Genomic DNA, 21,793 nt, shown 5'->3' on the forward strand with positions numbered 1-21,793 from the left:
TGAAGATCCTGTTCATCAAACCTCAAAGTAGCAGAAATCTGAGAAATCAACTCCTGAAGATCATCCTTGTGGAAAATTCTTACCACTGAAGAATCCTCTCCCACCGGAAGGGATTCCTCACTCTCTGCGGCGTGCTCAAGCACCTCAGCAAAATGCTCCTCAGAAAAAAATGGCTCCTCTTCAAAGGAGGACATCTCCTGGTCATAAGCAGAACAGAAATCTTGCTCAGCCTCCACAGAAAGCCTACCTCGCTTCTGAGGCACAGAAACCCCTTCTAGAGAACATCTCCTCTGAGGGTCCACAGGAGCCTTATGCAAAAGAAAGGAAAACCTCCATCCCCTGTTGAAAAGAAGTATTTTTTAAAACAGCCACAGGCTCCGAAGCAAAAGAGGCCTGAGGAGCAACCAACGGCGAGGGATCTAAAATGGCATTTTCCGCCAAAACCGGAGCTGCAAAAGCGGGAGATGGGACCGCTGGCGTTGGACCACCCCCATGACACCGACAGACCACCGATTACTGCACCCTGATCCTCTACACCGGTGTAGTAGCGACAAACTCCCGCTGCACCAAGCCCCCGCCGCTGACAAACCGCACAGCGGCGAAGTTTTTCCAGACATCACTAAGAAAATAAAAAAAAACCGACAAACAGCTGATCAAAAACCGCTACGGAGCTGCCTTGCTTCCTATAAAGCCCAAAGACGGCTCTGCCGATACAACAGACCGGGAGGCTTAAGTAATATTTATAATTTGTCACAATTGAATTGAAATTTTAAATAGAAAAAATATTTAACAAAATGTTTGATTAAAGAAAAATTGGACCAATGAAGACTTGGGTGAGCCAAGAGCGTATATTTAGCTCTTGTGAAGTAAACTATTGCTGGTACTCTGTATAAATTCTGCTGTAGTGCTGCAATCCAGTGGTACCTAAGAAATTGAGAAAAGGGGCTATCCACACTCGAGTGGTAAGAATGCATACTAAAAAAAAAAAAACAAATGTGTCTGTGGGCTTGTTATATACAGAATATAGCAGCATTATAAGTAACTAAAATGTTACTAAAAGGTAATAGTGGACCTATGCCATTGACACTCAAATCTAATTGTAATATGACAAGTATGCAAAAGCTCCAAAAATTCTTGCAGTTGAATCTGTTCTTTTCCACACACAAAACATATCCATAAATCTCCATCAGCATACAATATATTGATACTATAACAAAGGGTGTACCCATCGTCCTTCAAAAAAAGGGATGAACTAATTAGCAATAGTAGGAGCAAATTTGGCCCCTGTGGCAACACTCGATATCTGTACTTAAAATGTCCAATCAAAAAGAAAATAAGTCCATTCCTTAGAGTCGGCAGCAGATGAATCCAGAGACTTATGGGGTTGTAACTATCTACCAGCAGGTGGAGATAGAGAATACTGACTGACCAAGGAGCATTCCATCCTATAAGTCAAAGCAGCGCTCTTATCTCCAGCAGGTGGATGGATGGTCTCATCTGTCCCTGTCCGTCCAGTTCATGGTAATCTCTTCGCCCTGTGGATGGTTCTAGTTTTGTCAGTGGATAGATGTCTACTTTGGTCTCTGTGTTGTCTACTTTTGAAGTAGGCCTTTGTTGGAGTTCTTGGTTACAAGTCTTGAGGAACTCCAGGTCTCAGAGGTGGCCTGCACAATCATTTCAGTCTTGACTTAAGAGACTCGTAGTCACTGGCTTCAGCCCTGGCAATATAGCTTCTGGACTCCCACTTCGGCACGGTCTGGAGGTAGCCTGGCACTCAGTGCATTGGTCTCTAAGCCAGGAGTAAGTCCCACTTCAGATAGCTTTTGGGTCAGCTGGCTTTCCTGCTGCCAGCCAGGGCCGAAATTTGGTATGTCCTTGGGATGGCAGCTCGGATCACTCCTTGGATGTTGCATTTTAGCGTTACCTGTTCAGATTCCTTCTGGAGTGGCTCTCCATTGCCTTACTCCATAGTCCTGGGCATCCTCCTGAAGGCGTATACATGCAGTGTTCCCTTTCCTCCGCAGATTTCCCTTGGTCTACTTTTACTGGGTCCAACAGTAAAAGTAGACCAAGGGAAATCTGTGGGAAATTATCCCATTCCTTAGCGTCCCTCTGGACCGGCCCAGAATGTGACTGATGGGTTGTGTACGCCATCCAGCAGGTGGAGACTGAGAAAAATACTGTGACTCTAGCAAGCCAATAAGAGCCCTTGCCAGCTAGAGAAAGAGCCAGTAACCTCAGTCTCCAGCAGGTGGAAGGTGGTGAGCCCTTCAGTCTCTCTATTTGATGTTTAAAGTATTCTTTGACTGTTTCTTTCTAGTTTTGCTTCCCTGTGCATTTTAAGAAAAAAGCAAAAACCCTGCTCCTTGTGCCTCTGGGCTACCACACTCAGAAGGCTGAGTCCCTCCCCCCATATCTTCCCCGGTTAATGTCTGCTATTTGCGTTTCTGTTTTTAAAAGCAGTTTAGATTTTCTTCAAGATCCTCAAGGGAGGGTGCCTTGGAGGTGGGGAGAGGCAGCTACTCTGTAAAAAAAAAAATTTAACTTAGCTTTAAATGCTGGTTGCTCACAGGACCCTTTGCCAATATGCAGCATGTTTCTCAACTAGCTGCATCAGGGTTCGGTCCACCAAAACAACATCTCAACCAATCTTAACAGAAACAACAGGCACTCGTTCTGGAAGACTGGGATCCAGAAGAGGCCACATGTGTGCTCTCGCCCAAGATGTCACCTTCGAGATTGCTGACATACAGCTGAAGAGCTGCAGGTAGTTCCAAACTTTGGGCGTTGGCAGCTCACAGAGTCTGCATTCCGGAACCTCTAGCTTCACAGCCCAATCCTCCAGGAGGAGGACCATCCCTGAGATGAGTCAAAAACAACTCCCAAATACTCTAGGACCTGGTCTGGAGCAGGTGACTTTTCAGACAATCCTCCACCCAGCACAGCTCCTCCAGAAGAACAATTACTTGTGTATTGGCTTCCCTGGACTCCACTTCCGAGTCAGCCCACAGAGAGATGAACTCATACCCTAGTGCTTCAAATGGGCCGCCGCCGCTACCATCACCATCTTAGAAAAGGTGCAGGGAGTTGTGGTTAGCCCAAAAAGGGCCCAAAACTAGAAATGAGGCCCAAGCACACAAAAGCCAAAATATCACTTGTGATGCTCCATAAGGGAAATTTAGGTTCTTACCTTGGTAATTTTCTTTCCTTTAGTCATAGCAGATGAATCCATTAGGAGTGGGTTGTGTCCATCAACCAGCAGGGGGAGATAGAGAGCACTGAAAAACCATAGTGCCTTATGGCCAGCTAGCTCCATCTACCTCTTCAGTATTTGAAGCTTCCAAAGCAGTGTGACACCGCAAAGCATAACAACATGAACTTTCCTCACAGCAGATGAACGCCTTTAAAACTAACCCCAGGTTCCAGGCCGGACAGAGAGCCCTCACGGGAAGACGGAGCCGAAGCACACCTCTGAGAAACCGTGCCACATGCGGGCAAGCAGCCAGAAAGAGGCCAGCGACTTTCCCTCAAAAACATGCTAAGGCTGCCACTTGAACACACTGGGAATTATAGGCCAAGCCTTTTTGTAAACCATCCTGCAAAAAGTCAAGTATCAGCGAGACCGAAGCCTGCATGGGTGTGATCGCTTTAGAAGCGCACCAAGCCTCAAATTGACGCCAAATCATGGCATACGCCACGGAAGTGGTATGCTTGCGGGCCTGTAGGTGAGTGGAAATGACTTTACTGCAATAACTCATCTCTTAATTGCGCCCTCTCAATAGCCAAGCCATAAGACCAAAGCGGCAGGCGTCCTGCATGGTTACCAGTCCCTGTGACAACAGATACAGTACCAGAGGAAACGGAAAGGGAGCCTTTACCAGCATCCGCCGGAGCTCTGCATACCACGGCCTCCTGGGCCAATCCGGGGCGATGAGAACCACCTCTCCTTGATGTAGCCGAATCTGCAGGCGAACTCGCCCAATCAAAGGCCATGGAGGGAACACATACAGGAGGCCCAGAGGCCAGGGTTGAGCCAAGGCATCCAACCCCGCCGAGCGAGGATCTCTCCGTCTGCTATAAAAGCACGGGACTTTGGCATTTGCGCTTGAGGCCATAAGATCCGCTACGGGCGTCCCCCATTTGGCATAGATCTGCAGGAATACTTCGTCTGCAAGTTCTCACTCCGCTGGGTTGATTTGATTCCTGCTTAAATAATTGGCTTGCACGTTGCTCTGACCTGCAATGTGAGCTGCTGACAGAAACTGTAGCTCGGCCCAGTGGCATATCTGAGCGGCCTCTGCAGCCAGTGCTTGGCACTGAGTGCCACCTTGTCGATTTATGTAGGCCACTGCTGTCGTGTTGTCCGACAGAATTCTGACAGCCAATCCTTCCAGGGTCAATTGAAAGGCCAGAAGTACCTGAAATATCGCTTTCAACTCCAAGCGATTGATGGACCATGCCGACTCCTCAGGTGTCCAGAGACCCTGGGCATGCATTCCCCGACAATGTGCACCTCAGCCCTTCAGGCTGGCATCTGTTACCATCAGGCACCAATCAGGGAGCGCTAGCGGCATACCTCGCCGCAGCATGCTGTCTGAGAGCCACCACTCCATACTGAGCCAGGCTGCAGGGAGCCACGTGAGTCTGCATTAAAAATCCTGAGATATTGGAGACCATTGTTGAAACAGGGAACATTGCAGAGGTCTCAGGTGCGCTCTCGCCCATGGCACCACTTCTAAGGTGGCCGTCATCGACCTCAACAGCTGGACTATGTCCCAAGCTCACGGGCGAGGCATCCTCAAGAGCAGACGGACCTGGTTCTGAAGCTTGCAATGCCTTTGCTCGGGTAGGTATACATACCCCGAGGCTGTCGAACCGGATGCCCCAATATTCTAGAGATTGAGAGGGGGGCAGGTGACTTTTGGCTAAATTGACGACCCAGCCCAGAGATTGCAGTACTGAGACCACTCTGGCTGTAACATGATGCTCTTCTGCCGAGTCTGCTCTGATGAGCCAGTCGTCTAGGTACGGGTGAACCCGGATACCCTCTCGCCTGAGAAAGGCAGCTACTACCACCATTACCTTTGAAAGGTTTGGGGAGCTTTGGCAAGGCCAAAAGGCAAGGCCCGAAACTGGAAATGTTTTCCTATCACCACCAAACGCAGCAAACCATGGTGCGGGGGATAAATTGGTATGTGCAAGTAAGCTTCTTTCAGGTCCAGAGACTTGAGAACCTCTCCTGGCTGTACCGCTGCAATGACAGAGCGCAGGGTTTCCATGTGAAAATGCCGCACTCTGAGACTTGTTGACTTCTTTTAAGTCCAGGATTGGCCGAAAAGACCCTCCTTTTCGCGGCACCACAAAGTAAATGGAGTAACGGCCAGAGCAGAGTTCGGCTTGTAAGGACTCCTCTACTGCCGCCCGTTCGGCTGCAGAACCGCATCAGGACTCCACAAACGTCTCTTATCGGGGCATTGAATTTTATTCTGTAGCCATCTCTGATCAGGTCCAAGACCCACTGATCTGAGGAAATCTTGGCCCACTCCTCGTGAAAGAGGGAAAAAGTCGTCGTCCTCCTCCTCATATAACAGGGAGTGAGGAGAGGGCCGGCGCACCATCATGAAAGGGTCGCCCTTGAACTCCAGGCCTTGAGCCAGCTGCTGCGGAACGCTTGTCCAAGCGAAAGGAGTTCCTCTGCTGAAAACGGGCACGAGAAGTGAACCCAGCAGAACGCCCCGGGCGGTGGTACCTTCGAGCTTCAATTAAGCGAGGTCTGTAAGAGGAGGGAACCACCTGACCCTTGGAGGAAGGTCGCGGCCCGCCCGTGGGTAAGCGCTGGGGTTTAGCATCCCCCAGGCCTTTAACAATGTTCTCCAACTCCTCACCAAATAGAAGGCCTCGAAAGGGCAACTTCACCAACCTTTGCTTAGAGGCCATGTCAGCCGCCCAATGCCGTAGCCACAACACGCGGCGAGCCGCCACCGCCACAGCCATCTGTTTAGCCAAAGCTCTGACCAGATCATAAAGGGCATCAGCCAAGAAAGACAAGGCCGACTCCATCCGCGGTGCTCCGGGCTGTTTCACTGCCTGTTGTAACCAAGCAAAGCAGGCTCAGGCAGCGTAACAGCTGCATGCAGACATCCGTAAGGATAGGCCTGAAATCTCAAAGGACCGCTTTATGGCTGATTCAAGGCGTTGGTCCTGCATGTCCGTCCGGGCAACTCCGTCAATTGGGACGGTAGTTCTCTTTGTCACAGCTGTGACTAGGGCATCCACTTTAGGCACAGCTAAGCGCGCCAAATTCTCCTCACCTAGAGAGGGTATAATTGCCCCATAGCCCTGGCCACTTTCAAAGGCCCCTCGGGGTCAGCCCATTGAGCTGAAATAAGCTCTTGGATGGAGTCATGCAAACGAAAGACTCCAGCAGGCTTCTTAGTACTTGTCATCCTCGGATTAGCAGAGGAGAGCTCAGCACTCGCAGGATCTTCAATAGAGAGGGCCTGCAGTGCATTAGAAATCAGCGCTGGCAGCTCATCGTGGTGGAAAATCCTCACCGCGGAAGGATCATCCGGATCCAGTGGCAATCCTGCACCTTCCTCTGGCTCTCCAGACCACGAGGGCCTGCCAGACCCCTCAGACTCCTCACATCCCGACCAAGGGGGGTGGGGGGGGGGCACGGGGGTGCACCACTCTCTGAGGGTGAATCCACCCTTCTGCACTTGTCCTGCGGCCATCTGTCTGGGGAAAACGCACATGACGGTAATTCAAGGCCAGGCTCTACTGGAGGAGACACAGGCAGCCAGGCCGATTGAGACCCCTGCGGGAGAGCTCTTAACAAATGCTTTATGCAGCAGTAAAACAAATTCAGTGGAGAATGGCTCACCCTGGCCTCCTGGTTCCAGTCCGGGGGAAATGGCTCTCATATTAGCCTCCATTCGAGGCTGCCCGCCAGGCTCACACCCGTCCGCCTCAGCGGGGGTCGCGCCATGCTGTTCCAAAATGGCGCCTGCTGCCAGCTCCACAGAGCAGGAAGAAACCTCCTCGCTCGCCATGCTCAGGCCGGCTCTGACATCAGAAAAGCACGATTTACAGAGCCCTGCTGCTGATCTGCGCTTGCCACAATGGGAACAGCCCTTTACAACCTCCGCAGCCATCGCCAAAAACGGCGGGAAATTCAAAATGGCGGACTCGCGCCAAAATCGCCCTGAACGTGGGCCCAACCCAGAGGAGCTTCAAAATGCTCTTACCTCTCCGGATCGAGTCGACAGAGCTCCGATCCACTGCACAAACTGAAGGAAAGCCTCTTTTCTGGGATCGCAGCAATACAACACGAAGCAACTTTTTTTTTTTACGCTGTGAGGAAAGTTAGAGGCAACAGCGCAAGAGGCAACTTTTTCCACTCCGGAGGATCAGTAGCGTGGGAAAGGCAGTGAAAGGGCGAACCTATGTGCCTGCATCCACAGCGTGGGCAAAGACAGGGAGTACCTATGTGCCTTTATGTTTAATCATTTTTATTAAGTGTCACACAAACATTATAGAACATAGTTACATTTTCATTGCAGAGACTCCTAGACATTGAAGATGCTAACATCCATTGGATACATATCATAATGATCTTTATTCCCCCCCCTTCCCACCCTCCCTCCCCAACTCCTCCCTCCCTCATTTATGCAGCCTCTTTCATTTTAATACTTTGAAACCCCCCCCTTTCCTCCCTTCCCTCCCTGCCCTCCCATACAGTGAATACTTTGATCCTCCCACCCCTCAACCAGCACCAATCTATCAAGTGAGTGAATTAACCAGTAAGCTACGAGCTCTACCTGAAAGTGCCTGCACGTATGGTTCCCAAATCTCCAAAAAAACCTGTCTACTTCTAGGGCTTCTGTTCACACTATATGCCTCCATCATCGCTAAAGAATGCAACATGTTTCTCCATAGCCAATATGAGGGTCCCACTTCCTGGGTCCAATATTGTAATATACTTTGTTTCCCAATCAGAATAGCTTTGTATATGAATAATCTCTCCTTATGTCTCAAATCCCTCCCGCTCCCTCCTAGTCCTAACACTATGTTCGGAGGGCGCAAATTTAACCTATGTGCCTTTAAAGTGGGCACCATCAGCCACAACACCCCTGCTACAACTGGCAACAGCACAGGAGCCACCCCAGGCAGATTTCTGAAGGAGCTTGAACAAGCTGCAACCACCCTGCTGGGGAGAGAATACTGAAGAGGCAGATGGAGCTAGCTGGCCATGAGGCACTATGGTTTTTCAGTGCTATCTTCCCCTGCTGGTTGATGGACACAACCCACTCCTAATGGATTCATCTACTTGATGACAAGGAATGTGAGCATGCAGATAGGCCTCTGAGGTCCAAGAACATCAAAAACTTATCTGGATAGACCAAAGGAATCACTGAAGGGCTTCCATGCAAAGTGCTGCACACAAGATGACATTCACTCCCTTTAGGTCTTGGATAGACCAGACCTCACTCTGCCAAAGGAACAGGGTTCTACTGCCCCCATATTAAGATCTGAAAAATCAAAGCGACCACCACATCCACGTAGTACCTCTCCACCTCATAGGGGGAGAAGGCATACAGCTCCAGGGCCATGACCCCCTTGAAAACAACTCGCACAACAAAAAGGAAACAGGGATTAGACTTTTTTTTTATTCTGTTTCTCCTACAATTATCATTGCTTTCTATGTTATAGTCAAGAAGACTATTTTAATATTGCCATTGTAGTTATTTGACAATGAAATGCAGATCTATAATGTTTTTGTTAATTTTATTTAAAAAATCTGAATCTTTATCTACATATATACATACACACACCTTCCTTGGTAGTAGGCAAATAATTACAATAATTTAGAGTCTACTCTGGTGAGGTTAACATCATCTTTGGGAGGCCTTAGGCTGCATTGGAGAAAGGATTATAACAAAACAGACAATTTTGTCTATATTTGGTGGGAGTGTCAGGAAATAGTCTTTTTAGAAAGGGTAGCAGTTATGGATTAAGTACAGAATAGTAAAATAAGGTTGACCTGGGGGTGGCCTTCTCTTGGAGAGATGCCTATGGCCCACAGATTGATGGCAGAGAGCAATTACCATGATGGGTTGTAAGTTTACTATTTTGTGTTGACCGATTAAAGTAAAAACAATTATAATTTGGTTACTAGCTACTATTTTGTAAAATAACAGTATGCCCTCCTTGTACCGTTTGTACATTAAGTGAAGCCTTACAGTAATAAATCATGAACTCATTCATAACTTAACTTCCTTTATATTTGGCTCCTTTTAAATAATATCTTCACATACAAATCTAACCACATTTTAGCGAGACATTTATTAACGCGTTAGAAAATTACATTGTAAGCAATTTTCCTTTGTTTCTTAAACAGATTTACATACAAGCCAGCTACTTGTATGCTATTCAGAATATGCAAAACGTTTTACTTTCCAAAGCGTAAAAAAAAAAAAACATAGAAAAAGATAAATACCTACCAAGTAACTGAAACAGTACAAGCGCTGAGGTCACGCTCACGCCTTCCCCCTCCCCTCAAACGTCTTTACAACATTAAAAAAAAATAAAAATACAAACACACTTTTTCGAGCTATAATAAACCACATTATAATTATGTACCATCGGGACTTAACTATGTGTTTCTTACACTGCTATCACGCTCCCCCTCCCAGTGACGCTAAGACGGGAAAAACAAACAAAAAACGTGCAACATTTCATCCACGGCGGCGTGGTAAAGACAAACTCGAAAGGAAGAAGTCCAAAAGCCTGCAATCATACTAACTCGCACAAAAAAATCTGGCAAACACAAATATGGATAGTAGTAATGTAGGCCGCAAACCAGAAAAAGAAAACAAGTCTGACATCTCCCTTCAGCTCTCCGTTATCCCAAATCTCCCCTTCGCTAGCCCGAAATACAATTCTGAAATACTTAATATTCGATAGTAGGCATAATAATACCTGGACGCATGACACGAGATCCAACAACTGCCAACCGTCAGACTCTGAAGAAAAGTTAATCCAAATCCTTCCTTGCTGAAAATTAAACCCACCAATAGCACACGTTCACGACCTAACGTGAACACCAGTAGGCTCTATCAATGCATGCGTACGTTCTTGCCTGACGTAATTACGAAAGAGGAAAAACAGACACGTGACTGAATCAATGCTTCTTCTAGTTCAAAAACAGAGTGAGTGGAGTACTGATTGGTTCAGGAGGATTATTATCAGGTGTTTCCTTTTTCTTTGTAGCTGCAATACCAACAAAGGAAGCAAGTTCAGATGAGTTTCTGGTTGAACACCTCGCAATTAAATACAGCAAAAATATAGCGTTGTATCTTTTTATGTTGCCAACTTGTACCCGTCTTTACTAGCATTCTACATAGGAGACAAATTTATATATTGCATTCAGAGAATTTGCTACATAGTTTATAACAACTTTTTTTTTTTTTTACTGAGATAAGTACATTTAAAAACAGCTTAACCAAATGCTATCAAACCTATAAATGGCAAGTGACCGACTCACCTGCAAATGCGCAGTAGAGACTTCCCTCTCTGTCCCGCCCCCGCGTCAAGACGTGATGACGGGTAAGGGGGGCGGGACAGAGAGGGAAACTGCGCTGAAGGGGAGGGAGGGAACCGCTGACGTCGCTACCGCTCCCCCCCCCCCAAGGTAGCCGCTACCGCCCCCCCACCCCCGGAGTCGCCACCACCCCCCCTTCACCCGGCCCGGGCCCTCTCTTCGTTATTGAACTTACAGCAGCGCCGAAACAGCAGCAAGCAGCTCAGCTTCCGCTCCCGTCGGCCTTCCTTCCCTGCCTGTGCCCCGCCCTCGCCGACGTGACGTCACACGAGGGCGAGGCACAGGCAGTGAAGGAAGGCCAACGGGAGCTACTGCTTGCTGCTGTTTCGGCGCTGCTGTAAGTTGAATAACGAAGAGAGGGCCCGGGCCGGGTGAAGGGGGGGGTGGTGGCGACTCCGGCGTGGGGGGGGGGCGGTAGCGGCTACCTTGGGGGGGGGAGGGGACATGGGACGTCTCAGAAGGAGGGGGGCCTTGGAGCTGGGAGGGAGGGAGGGAAGGAAGGGGGCCTGGGGAGCTGGGGGGGCCTGGGGCCTTGGAACTGGGAGGGAAGGGGGCCTTGGGAGCTGGGGGGGCCTGGGGCCTTGGAACTGGGTGGGAGGGAGGGCGGGGGGACTTGCAGCTGGGAAGGGGGAGGACTGGAGCCTTGGAGCTGGGAGGGAGGGCAGGGGGGCCCTTACAGTTGTGAGGGAGAGCAGGGGGCCTTGGAACTGGGAGGGAGGGAGCTGGGGGGGCCTGGGGCCTTGGAACTGGGAGGGAGGGAGGGCGGGGGGCCTTGCAGCTGAGAAGGGGGGAGGACTGGAGCCTTGGAGCTGGAGGGCAGGGGGGCTGTTACAGTTGTGAGGGAGAGCAGGGGGCCTTGGAACTGGGAGGGCGGGAGGGCAGGGGGCCTTGGGAGCTGGGGGGGAGGGCCTGGGGCCTTGGAACTGGGAGGGAGGGAGGGCAGGGGGGCTTGGGAGCTGGGGGGAGGGCCTGGGGCCTTGGAACTGGGAGGGAGGGCGGGCAGGCAGGGGGCCTTGCAGCTGGGAAGGGGGGAGGACTGGAGCCTTGGAGCTGGGAGGGAGGGCAGGGGGGCCCTTACAGTTGTGAGGGAATGGGGCCCCTTACAGTTGTGAGGGAGAGCAGGGGGCCTTGGAAATGGGAGGGAGGGAAGGGGGCCTTGGGAGCTGGGGGGGAGGGCCTTGGAACTGGGAGGGAGGGAGGGCAGGGGGCCTTGCAGCTGGGAAGGGGGGAGGACTGGAGCCTTGGAGCTGGGAGGGAGGGACAGAGGGGGCCTTGGAGCTGGCAGGGAAGGAGGATGGCAGGGGCTTTGCAGCTGCAACGGGAGGGGGGCCTTGGGGAAAAAAAACATTCCAATACCCGCCCGTTTTTACGGGCTTAACGGCTAGTATAGACATAATTTATCACCACCACCACTCATAGGAGCCAACTTTTCAAAATTATTGGGGGTGCTAAGCCCAATGGAAATAATCCCTCCCTGGACAAATACAAGGAACTTTTCCAATATTGGGGGTGCTCAAGCACCCACAGCACCACAGAGTCGGCTCCAATGCCACCACTGCTTCAGAACATCAGAGGAATAGATGGGTCACAGTAGGCTCTGGTAGACTAAGATCTGTGACACAGAAACGCTAGCCCTCCCAAGCTTTGCCCCTCTCAAATTCTTTTGCACCTTTGCATCATTACGATGGTGACAAAATAAATACCGTGGAGGAACCAGAGGCAATTAAACATAGTAGATGACAACAGAAAAAGGCCTGCATGGTCCATCCAGTCAACTCAAGAAACATCCCCCAAATAATGACAGAATGGTGAAAAGCAGAAAATTCTTACTGCTTGGAGACTCCATTATCAGAGGCATTAACTTAGGAACACAGTTCAGGGGTTCCAACCTAGTGAAATGTCTTCCAGGATCTTCAGCTACAAGATGTACAGACCAAATACTGAAATTGATCTGAGAAGAGAGCGAGGCTTCAAATGCTGATATTGTAATTCACCTGGGAACAAATGACCTGGCCAACAATAGCAAGTTTACAGCAGAGAGCGTTCCAGAAGCTTGGGGAGGGACTGAAATCTTTGGTTCGGACTGTGGCTTTTTCTGAAGTAATTCCTACGTGGGAGAGAGGAGAGGAAAGACTACGCAAAACAAAGGAATTCAATAAGTGGCTTGAGTCTTGGTGTAAAGAAGAAGGTTTTAGATACATAGGAGCATGGGGTAATATGTGGAAAAATAACAGGCTGTACTGTAATGATGGGCTACATCTTTCTGTGATGGGAAAAAGGATCCTTGGGGAGAAATTCAGACAATATGTTTCTAGACATTTAAACTAGAGGGTGGGGTGACAAAAGGAAACAATATTTCGGAAAGTCACCCCCAGAATAAACATGATGGCAGAGGGAAAGGTCATATTCATACAGTAAACCACCTAAACTCACTAAGCACATGGAAAGCTATGTGCACAAATGCTCGTAGTAAAAAGGTTCAAGACTTGCAAGCCCTGATGTTTGAAGAAAACTTGGATATTGTTGCTATTACAGAGACGTAGTTCAATGGTTACCATGAATGGGATGTGACCGTACCGGGCTATAATCTTTTTAGGAAGGATAGAGAGGGCCAAAGAGGTGGAGGAGTGGCTCTGTATGTGAGAGACTATGAGGCATATTTTCAAAGCACTTAGCCTTCCAAAGTTCCATAGAAACCTATGGGGCCTCAACGTAAATGATTTTATGAACCAGAGTGCAAATTTTGAACGTGATACGTTCTTTAAGTGGGAGCCAGTGTAGTTTTTCTCTTATGGGTTTGGCGCTTTCGTATTTTGTTTTTCCAAATATGAATCTGTCTGCTGTGTTTTGGGCAGTGTGGAGTTTCTTAATGATTTGTTCTTTGCATCCGGCATAGATTGCATTGCAGTAATCTAGGTGGCTTGGCACCATTGATTGTACCAGGCTAAGGAATATTTCCCTTGGGAAGAAAGGTTTTACTTTTTTTAGTTTCCACATTGAATGGAACATTTTCTTAGTTGTATTTTTCGCATGGCTTTCTAGTGTGAGATTTCGGTCAATTGTGACTCCAAGAATTTTCAGGCTGTCTGAAACAGGAAAGGTATAGTTTGGGGTGTTTATAGTGGCGCGTTTGTTCGTGTTATGTTGTGATGAGAGGATGAGACATTGTGTTTTTTCTGCGTTGAGTTTTAATTGAAATGCATCTGCCCATTAATTAGTGATTTGGAGGCTGTATTTGATTTCATATGTGATTTCTGTTGGATCATGTTTGAACGGGATGTAGATTGTGACATCATCTGCGTAGATGTAGGGATTAAGGCCTTGGTTGGAGAGCGATTTGGCTAGAGGTGTCATCATTAGATTGAAAAGGGTCGGTGAAAGCGGTGATCCTCAGGGTACTCCGCATTCTGGTTTTCATGGTGATGATGTAATTGAATTTGATATCATTTGGTATGTTCTTGTGGTTAGGAAGCCTTTGATCCAACTAAGTACGTTTCCTCCAATCCCAAATTATTTTAGGATGTTTAATAGTATTTTATGGCTTACCATGTCAAACGCGCTGGACATGTCTAATTATAGGAGAAGTACACTATTGCCAGTTGCAATTGCTTGTTTGAATTTGGTTAGGAGGGATTAGTACTGTTTCGGTGCTGTGGTTGGATCGAAATCCTGATTATGATTCATGTAATATTGATAATTTGTTTAAGTAGTCGATAAGCTGCTTGGTTACCATACTTTCCATTAGTTTGACTGCCAGAGGGATAGATGCTACTGGGCGGTAGTTGGTTATGTTATTTGCTTTTTTCTTTTAATCTTTAGGTATTGGGGTGAGTAGTATGTTTCCTTTATCCTTAGGGAAGAATCCGTGTTGTAACATGTAGTTTAGGTGCGTCGTGAGGTCTGTTATGAAGCTTTGAGGGGCGGATTTTATTAGGTTGCTGGGGCATATGTCCAGTTTGCAATGGGATTTGGTGAACCTGTTGATCACTTGAGTGACGGTTTCATCAGTAAGTAGAGCGAAGTTTGTCCAGATTTGGTCTGCTGGATATTTATCGGGGATTGGGTCCAGTCAATTAATTTTTTTTGGTCGGTGGTGTAGGGCTATTTCCCTGTGAGCCTCACTCTGCTGATCTTAGCCTATGTATACAACTATGTCAAGATGGAGTCTGTGAACTAAGACCCTGCACTTCAGTGACCAAGCAGATTCAACTTTCTGTTTGTGGCAGAGCTCTGCTTGTGGTAAATAACTGGCAGGTCTGGAAAAACTCAAGGATATGCAGTGGGCTACCTGACCCTTGCACCTCCCTGATGAGCTACAGGGGGTAAGGCCATGGTGCCAGCGAGTCTGATGAGAGACAGGAATGCATACCAATGTACCAACTGGAAGATCAAAAAGGTTTTTTTTTCCTGCTCAGGGAAGGAGCTGGACAAGATCCTGATTGGTTGCTGTCTGGTCACCTGGGAATGAGGGGCCAGAGAGCGGGAACCAAAAAAGAGGACAGAGAACAAGTACAGACGAAGAAAGAAAAGAAGAAAGGGAGAATTTGTCTGGTTCTACTGGAAGAAGGGTAGCTGAAAAGAATACCAGCGAGACCTAAAGTGGTCCACAACCTTGTGAACTGACCATCTGAAGAAAGTACCTGTTGGTTCAGCTCTACCGGCCAGAGAGACTGTAATCCTGCATGCTGCAGAGAGCCTGTGCTGTTTCCTAAGACGGGGACTCGCTGTGGAAAACAGCTGGAGTCTAAAGGGAAAAACCTGTGTCCACTTCATCTGAGAGACCACCTAGAGTCAGCTCGGTGAGGATTACAGAGATTTATTTCCTATAGTCGGGGATTAGCTAGTGGGATCTTACCTCAGCAAAGGCGGGTTAGTCAGAACTTTGTGATCAGGAAGATGTGCTGTTAACTGTATTACTTCATGACCTAGTCAGTATTACTAATCAGGATTGTGTAATAACCTAGTAACCAGTGATATCAGTGTTTTAGTTAGACAATACATTCTACAGTTGCTTATCAGCATAAGGGAGCTACATTTGTACAGCTGAGCTGTAGTGTAGGGTGTATTATTCTATTTTCTTACCTATATAATAAATTAATATATTTCACAGCAGTGACTTTACTTTTATTCCAGTTCTCTCTAACAGAAGAAAAGTTCTGGTGTAGGCCCAGAACAGACAGGTTCCTTTATAATATATAACCCCTGGACAGAGCTAGGAAGTTGGTTTAGCCAGACTCCTGTAAACGGAACCTGGGAATTACTCATTGGGTAGCTTTGCCCAGAAGAGTTATTCATCTATAAATGCTTACAGTGGTATTAAGTGGTAAATATAGACCGATGAGTCTGACGTCGGTGCCGGGGAGAATGGTAGAGGCTATTATTAAAAACAAAATTACAGAGCACATCGAAGGACATGGATTACTGAGACCAAGTCAGCACGGCTTTTGTGTGGGGAAATCTTGCCTGACCAATTTACTGTCACGCCTGTTCTAGAAATAGTGAGTCCTTGAGCCAAACAATATTCGGCGGCCGAACAACTCTGGCCTTACCTGCAGTTAGATGATGATGCACGGGGCACTAGAAGCCGGAGATGAATCCAGGCACGGTCTCTAGGCATGCGACAAGCAGAAGTCAGGTCCAAGTAAGTCGCTAGGCAGATGGCAAGTGAATGGCACAGTCCAGGTCCAAACACAGGTTCAAAGGCAGATGGCAAGCAAAAGCACAGGCCAGGTCCAGGCAAAGTTCAAAGGCAGGCGGCAAGCAAAAGCACAGTCCAGGTCCAGGCAAAGGTTCAGAGGCAGGCAGCAAGCAAAAGCACAGTCCAGGTTCAGGCAAAGGTTCAAAGGCAGGTGGCAAGCAAAAGCACAGTCCAGATGCAGGCAAAGGTTCTCTAGGCAGGCAACCAGAAAGAGATCCACAGAACGCAGTCTCAGGAACAAGAAGCCGAAGCAGGGAACAGCAGTAGAAACCTCCTTCAAATAGCCCAGTCCTCAGGAACAGCAAGGAATCAGCTGGTAGAAAGTGCTCCTGATAGGCGCTAGATCACAACGTAGGAGGAGTCTTGTTGAGGAGCCAATCTTGACCTAAGGAGGTGGAGACAGTCCAATGAGCCTGATGTAGACAACCCAGCCTGCGCTCGCCACGCAAGGCTCAGCCCCGAATGCCGGACAACTACGACATGCAGCACCCAGCGCCCACCAAGCCCTCAGGACGTGCCGCCAGGGACCGCCACCCCACTGACCAAATCACGCTGAGGAAGGGTGGCGCGAGACGAGCAAAGGCGCTGACCTGCCCCAACATCCGAAGCCACAAAATGGGGGAATACCTGAGGAAGGAGCTGATGGGCTGCGAGAACGCACAACACGTGGAAGGACAGTGGTCCAAGCTGAAAGAAGTAATAAACAGGGCCACAGACCTTTATGTAAGGAGAGTAAATAAAAGCAAGAGAAAAAGGAAACGGATATGGTTTTCAAAGCAAGTGTTTGAGAAAATAAAAGCTAAAGAGTTAGCATTCCAGAAATACAAAAAATCTCAAGTAGAGGAACACGGGGAGGAATACCGGATGAAACTGAAAGAAGCCAAGAGAGAGGTACGTCTGGCAAAGGCGTAAGCGGAAGAACAAATGGCTAGATATGTACGGATGGGAGACAAAAACTTCTTCAGGTATATTAGTGAAAGGAGAAAGACTAAAAAGGGGATTGTGAGACTAAAAGATACAGCAAAACGCTATGTAGAAAATGATGAAGAAAAAGCCAATTTGCTAAATAGATACTTTTGTTCTGTTTTTACTGAAGAAAATCCTGGGGAAGGACCGCGAGGGACTGACAAAAGTACACCTGAGAATGAAGTGGATAGAGCACCGTTCACGGAAGAGTGTGTATGAACAACTTGGAAAGCTAAAGGTGGACAAAGCCATGGGGCCGGACGGGATCCACCCCAAAATACTGAGGGAGCTCAGAGAGGTTCTGGCGGGTCCTCTTAAAGATTTGTTTAATAAATCCTTGGAGACGGGAGAGGTTCCGAGGGATTGGAGAACGGCGGAGGTGGACCCTCTTCACAAAAGTGGTGATAGGGAAGAAGCTGGAAACTACAGGCCGGTAAGCCTCACTTCGGTTATTGGAAAAGTAATGGAAGACATGCTGAAGGAAAGGATAGTGAATTTCCTGGAAGCCAATAAGTTGCAAGATCCGAGACAACATGGTTTCACCAAAGGGAAATCGTGCCAAACGAATCTCATTGAATTCTTTGACTGGGTGACAGGAGAATTAAATCAAGGACGTGCTATGGACGTCATCTACTTAGATTTCAGCAAAGCTTTTGACACGGTTCCCCACAGGAGGCTCTTGAATAAACTAGAAGGGCTGAAGATAGGACCCGAAGTGGTGAACTGGTGTTATGATTGGGGTCTGAACCCCTCTCAAACTTACCTCTTTCCTGGGGGTCAGCTTCTTAGCTGGCTTCTGTTTCTTTCTCTGTCCTTTCTGAGCTGGCTCTGTCTCTCTGTGCTGGTAGCTTCCAGCAGCAGGGCTCTAATTGTTTCACGGTTTTGCATTGGTGTGGGTAGGGCCTCTCTGGGTCAGTGTGCTTTTGCCTAGGTCTAGGGAGTGTGACATCATCAGGGAGGGCCTTGATAAGGAAGTGGTGTTGTTTCCTTCAGGGCCTTTGCAACGGTGGTGTTTGCTTTAGGTAGGGTGGTGCAGTGTGCACTTCTGACTTTGTGTCTAGTTTCCCTGCTTGCTTTGCTAAGGGCCAGGTTAGTGTTAGTGCAGTGTGCACTGGTGACTGTGTGTTTATCTTTCTTGCTTTTCCTCTTGGTTTTGGAAGCATTGCTGTGTGTAGGGCTTTGGAAGCTCTGTTGCTGATAGAAGTACTTCAGGGTTTGGTGTTGTTAGGAACACTGCAGAGTTTGCTGTTAGAAGTACTTCTGGTGTTTGTGCTATTGGGAGCATTGCAGTCTTTGCTGTTGGTGTTTGGTGCTTTAGAAGCACTTTTGGCTTATGTGCTAGCTTTCCTGGTTTTTCCTTGTGGCTCCCCTGTCTTCCCTTTTAGTGCTAGGAGCTCTTCTGGTTGCTTGCCAGAGTAGTGCTTAGGAAGCACCTTGTTAGTTGTATCTAGCTTGCTAGAGCAGTGCTTAGGGAGCTGGTTAGTTCTGTGTTTAGCTTATTAGTGTAAAGCTCTGCTTGTAGCTTGGTGCTTAGTAGCACCTGTGTTAGCTTTGTGTTTAGTTCCCTGCTCTGTTAGTTTGGGGCTTAGGAAGTCCTTTTGTCAGTTTACTGTTAGGAACACTCCTGCTGGTTTAGGGCTTGGGAGCACGTAGATCAGTTTAGGTTTAGGAGCACTTCTGTTTCCAGTCCTGGTCCCTATGTCATCCGGTATCCAGTAAGTCCTGTCGGCTACTCGAACCCAGGAGCTCAACTTCTGGGGGGCTTAGTAGCTAAGTGCAGGTGAAGCTGTGTGGACCAGTCCGGTGTGCTCCAGTCCAGTGTTCCAGTCCTGTGTCCTCCAGTCCGGGGGATTCCAGTCCATGTGTTCCGGCTCGCTGGGCGGTGCCTGCAGTCCCTGCCGGTGCCGGTGTGCTTGCCCAGCGTTGGTTGGTGGGTTTTGCCTGCTGCTGTCGCTCCTCGTCAGCAGCCCAAGGGCTCACGTTTGCTCCAGAGCCCGGCCCCACGGGCTCTGAACCTGAGAACCTGACAGATTGCAAAGGCCATGAGCCCGGCAAGAACCCCCACCCAGCTGACCCAGCTGGGGTCCAGCTCCGTCATTGTGCTTGATCCTTCTATGACTCTTCGTCAGTATCGGAATAAACTTTTGTCTCATCCTGTTTTGAAGAAGACCCCTGAAGCGGCAGCTGAGAGAAAACGTGTCCGGTGGCTTGGAATCGCTGAAAACCCAGTTTCAGATATGGACCCTTTTATCACGCTCGCTGAATATCGCCGCAGCCTGGTCTTGAATCCAGCTTTGTGGGATACTCCTGAAGCTGTCGCTGAGAGGAGACGTCTTGGGAATTCCATGCTCTGGGCCCAGCAGGGGTCCAGTCCCATTCAAGCAGAGCGCCCAGACAAGCCTCTGAATCCAGTCCGAACAGCGCGTTCAGCCAAGCCTCGGAGCCTAGTCCAAGGGATGCTCCTAACCGAGTCGCCGACTCCAGTTCAAGTGGCGCTTCCACTCAAGCCTCTGCGTCCAGTCCGAGGGATGCTTCTGACCGAGCCTCCGAGTCCAGTCCAGAGGGTGCTTCGAACTGAGCCTCCTATCCCAGTTCAGGTGGCGCTTCCACTCAAGCCTCTGAGTCCAGTCCGAGGGATGCTTCTGACTGAGTCTCCGATTCCAGTCCAAGCAGCGCTTCAAGCCAAGTCTCTGCGTCCAGTTCAAGTGGCGCTGTCTACTGAACCTTCTAGTACCAGTTTGGATCCCAGTTCCAACCCCATTTTTGAGCTGGATCCATTTCTGACACTCCAGGATTACCGGGTTGCACTTTTGTCTGATCCAGCCTTGAAGAATACTCCTGAAGCTGCAGCGGAGAGAAGGCGTGTCTCCTGGCTTGGGTTCGAAGAGAACCCAGTTTCTGCTATTGACCCTTCTACCAAGCTCTTCTTTTATCGCTTCCAGCTTCTCTCGGATCCAGCCCTACTCCGGAAGCCCAAGCTGAAAGAAGGTGGCTCCCTGATTTTTCCCGCCAAACTTCTGAGTCCAGCCTGAAGGGCTTTGCCTGCCAAGATGCTGAGTCTGGAGCGAGTTGCAGCAGTGGCAGCCAAGATGCTGAGTCCGGAGCGAGTTGCAACAGTGGCAGCCAAGATGCTGAGTCCGGAGTGAGTTGCAGCATTGGCAGTCAAGATGCTGAGTCTGGATTGAGTTGCGGTTCCAGTCAAGATGCTGAGTCTGGATCGAGTTGCAGTTCCAGTCAAGATGCTGAGTCTGGATCGAGTTGTAGTTCCAGTCAAGATGCTGAGAGTGGTAGTTCCAGTCAAGATGCTGAGTCTGGATTGAGTTGCAGTTCCAGTCAAGATGCTGAGTCTGGATCGAGTTGTAGTTCCAGTCAAGATGCTGAGTCTGGATCGAGTTGCAGCATTGGCAGTCAAGATGCTGAGTCTGGATTGAGTTGCGGTTCCAGTCAAGATGCTGAGTCTGGATCGAGTTGCAGTTCCAGTCAAGATGCTGAGTCTGGATCGAGTTGTAGTTCCAGTCAAGATGCTGAGAGTGGTAGTTCCAGTCAAGATGCTGAGTCTGGATTGAGTTGCAGTTCCAGTCAAGATGCTGAGTCTGGATCGAGTTGTAGTTCCAGTCAAGATGCTGAGTCTGGATCGAGTTGCAGCATTGGCAGTCAAGATGCTGAGTCTGGATTGAGTTGCGGTTCCAGTCAAGATGCTGAGTCTGGATCGAGTTGCAGTTCCAGTCAAGATGCTGAGTCTGGATCGAGTTGTAGTTCCAGTCAAGATGCTGAGTCTGGATCGAATTGCAGTTCCAGTCAAGATGCTGAGTCTGGAGCGAGTTGTAGTTCCAGTCAAGATGCTGAGTCTGGATCAAGTTGCAGTCCCAGCCGGGATGCTGAGTCTACACTGAGTGATGAGTGCTGAGTCTGCACTGAGTGTAGAGGCCAGCCGAGACAATGAGTCCACGATGAGTGCTGAGTCTACACCGAGTGCAGAGCCCAGACAAAATGACGAGTCCACGATGAGTGCTGAGTCTGCACCGGGTGCAGAGTTCAGCCGAGATGCCGAATCAGAATTGAGTTACAGTCCTGGGCAAGATGCAGAGTCCGGGTCAAGTTACAGTCCCGGCCAAGATGCTGAGTCCGGTGAGAGTTGCCGTCCCGGCCAAGATGCTGAGTCCGGTGAGAGTTGGAGTTCCAGTCCCAGGCAAGATGCTGAGTCTGGGTCAAGTTGCAGTCCCAGCCAAGATGCCAAGTCCGGGCCAAGTTGGAGTTCCAGTTCCAGGCAAGATGCTGAGTCCGGGTCAAGTTTCAACTCCGGTCAAGATGTTGAGTCCGATGAGAGTTGGAGTTCCAGTTCCAGGCAAGATGCTGAGTCCGGATCAAGTTGCAGTCCCAGCCAAGATGCTGAGTCCGGGTCAAGTTGGATTTCCAGTCCCAGGCAAGATGCTGAGTCTGGTCAAGTTGGAGTTCCAGTCCCAGGCAAGATGTTGAGTCCGGGTCAAGCTGGAGTTCCAGTCCCAGGCAAGATGCTGAGTCTGGGT

At 48.9% G+C, this 21,793-nt stretch overlaps 1 protein-coding gene across 1 annotated transcript in view; it reads right to left on the reverse strand.

The window, feature by feature from the left end:
- Window positions 1–10,135, reverse strand: part of LOC115478811 (rRNA 2'-O-methyltransferase fibrillarin-like) — a 393,169-nt gene extending 383,034 nt beyond the window's left edge. The window contains 1 exon segment of the mRNA XM_030216419.1: window positions 9,982–10,135. Within this exon segment, the coding sequence (XP_030072279.1) occupies window positions 9,982–9,991 (10 nt within the window). The 5' untranslated portion in view covers window positions 9,992–10,135.
- Between the last annotated feature and the right edge of the window lie 11,658 nt (window positions 10,136–21,793).

This window comes from Microcaecilia unicolor, chromosome 10, assembly GCF_901765095.1.
Source record: "Microcaecilia unicolor chromosome 10, aMicUni1.1, whole genome shotgun sequence".
NCBI lineage: Eukaryota > Metazoa > Chordata > Amphibia > Gymnophiona > Siphonopidae > Microcaecilia > Microcaecilia unicolor.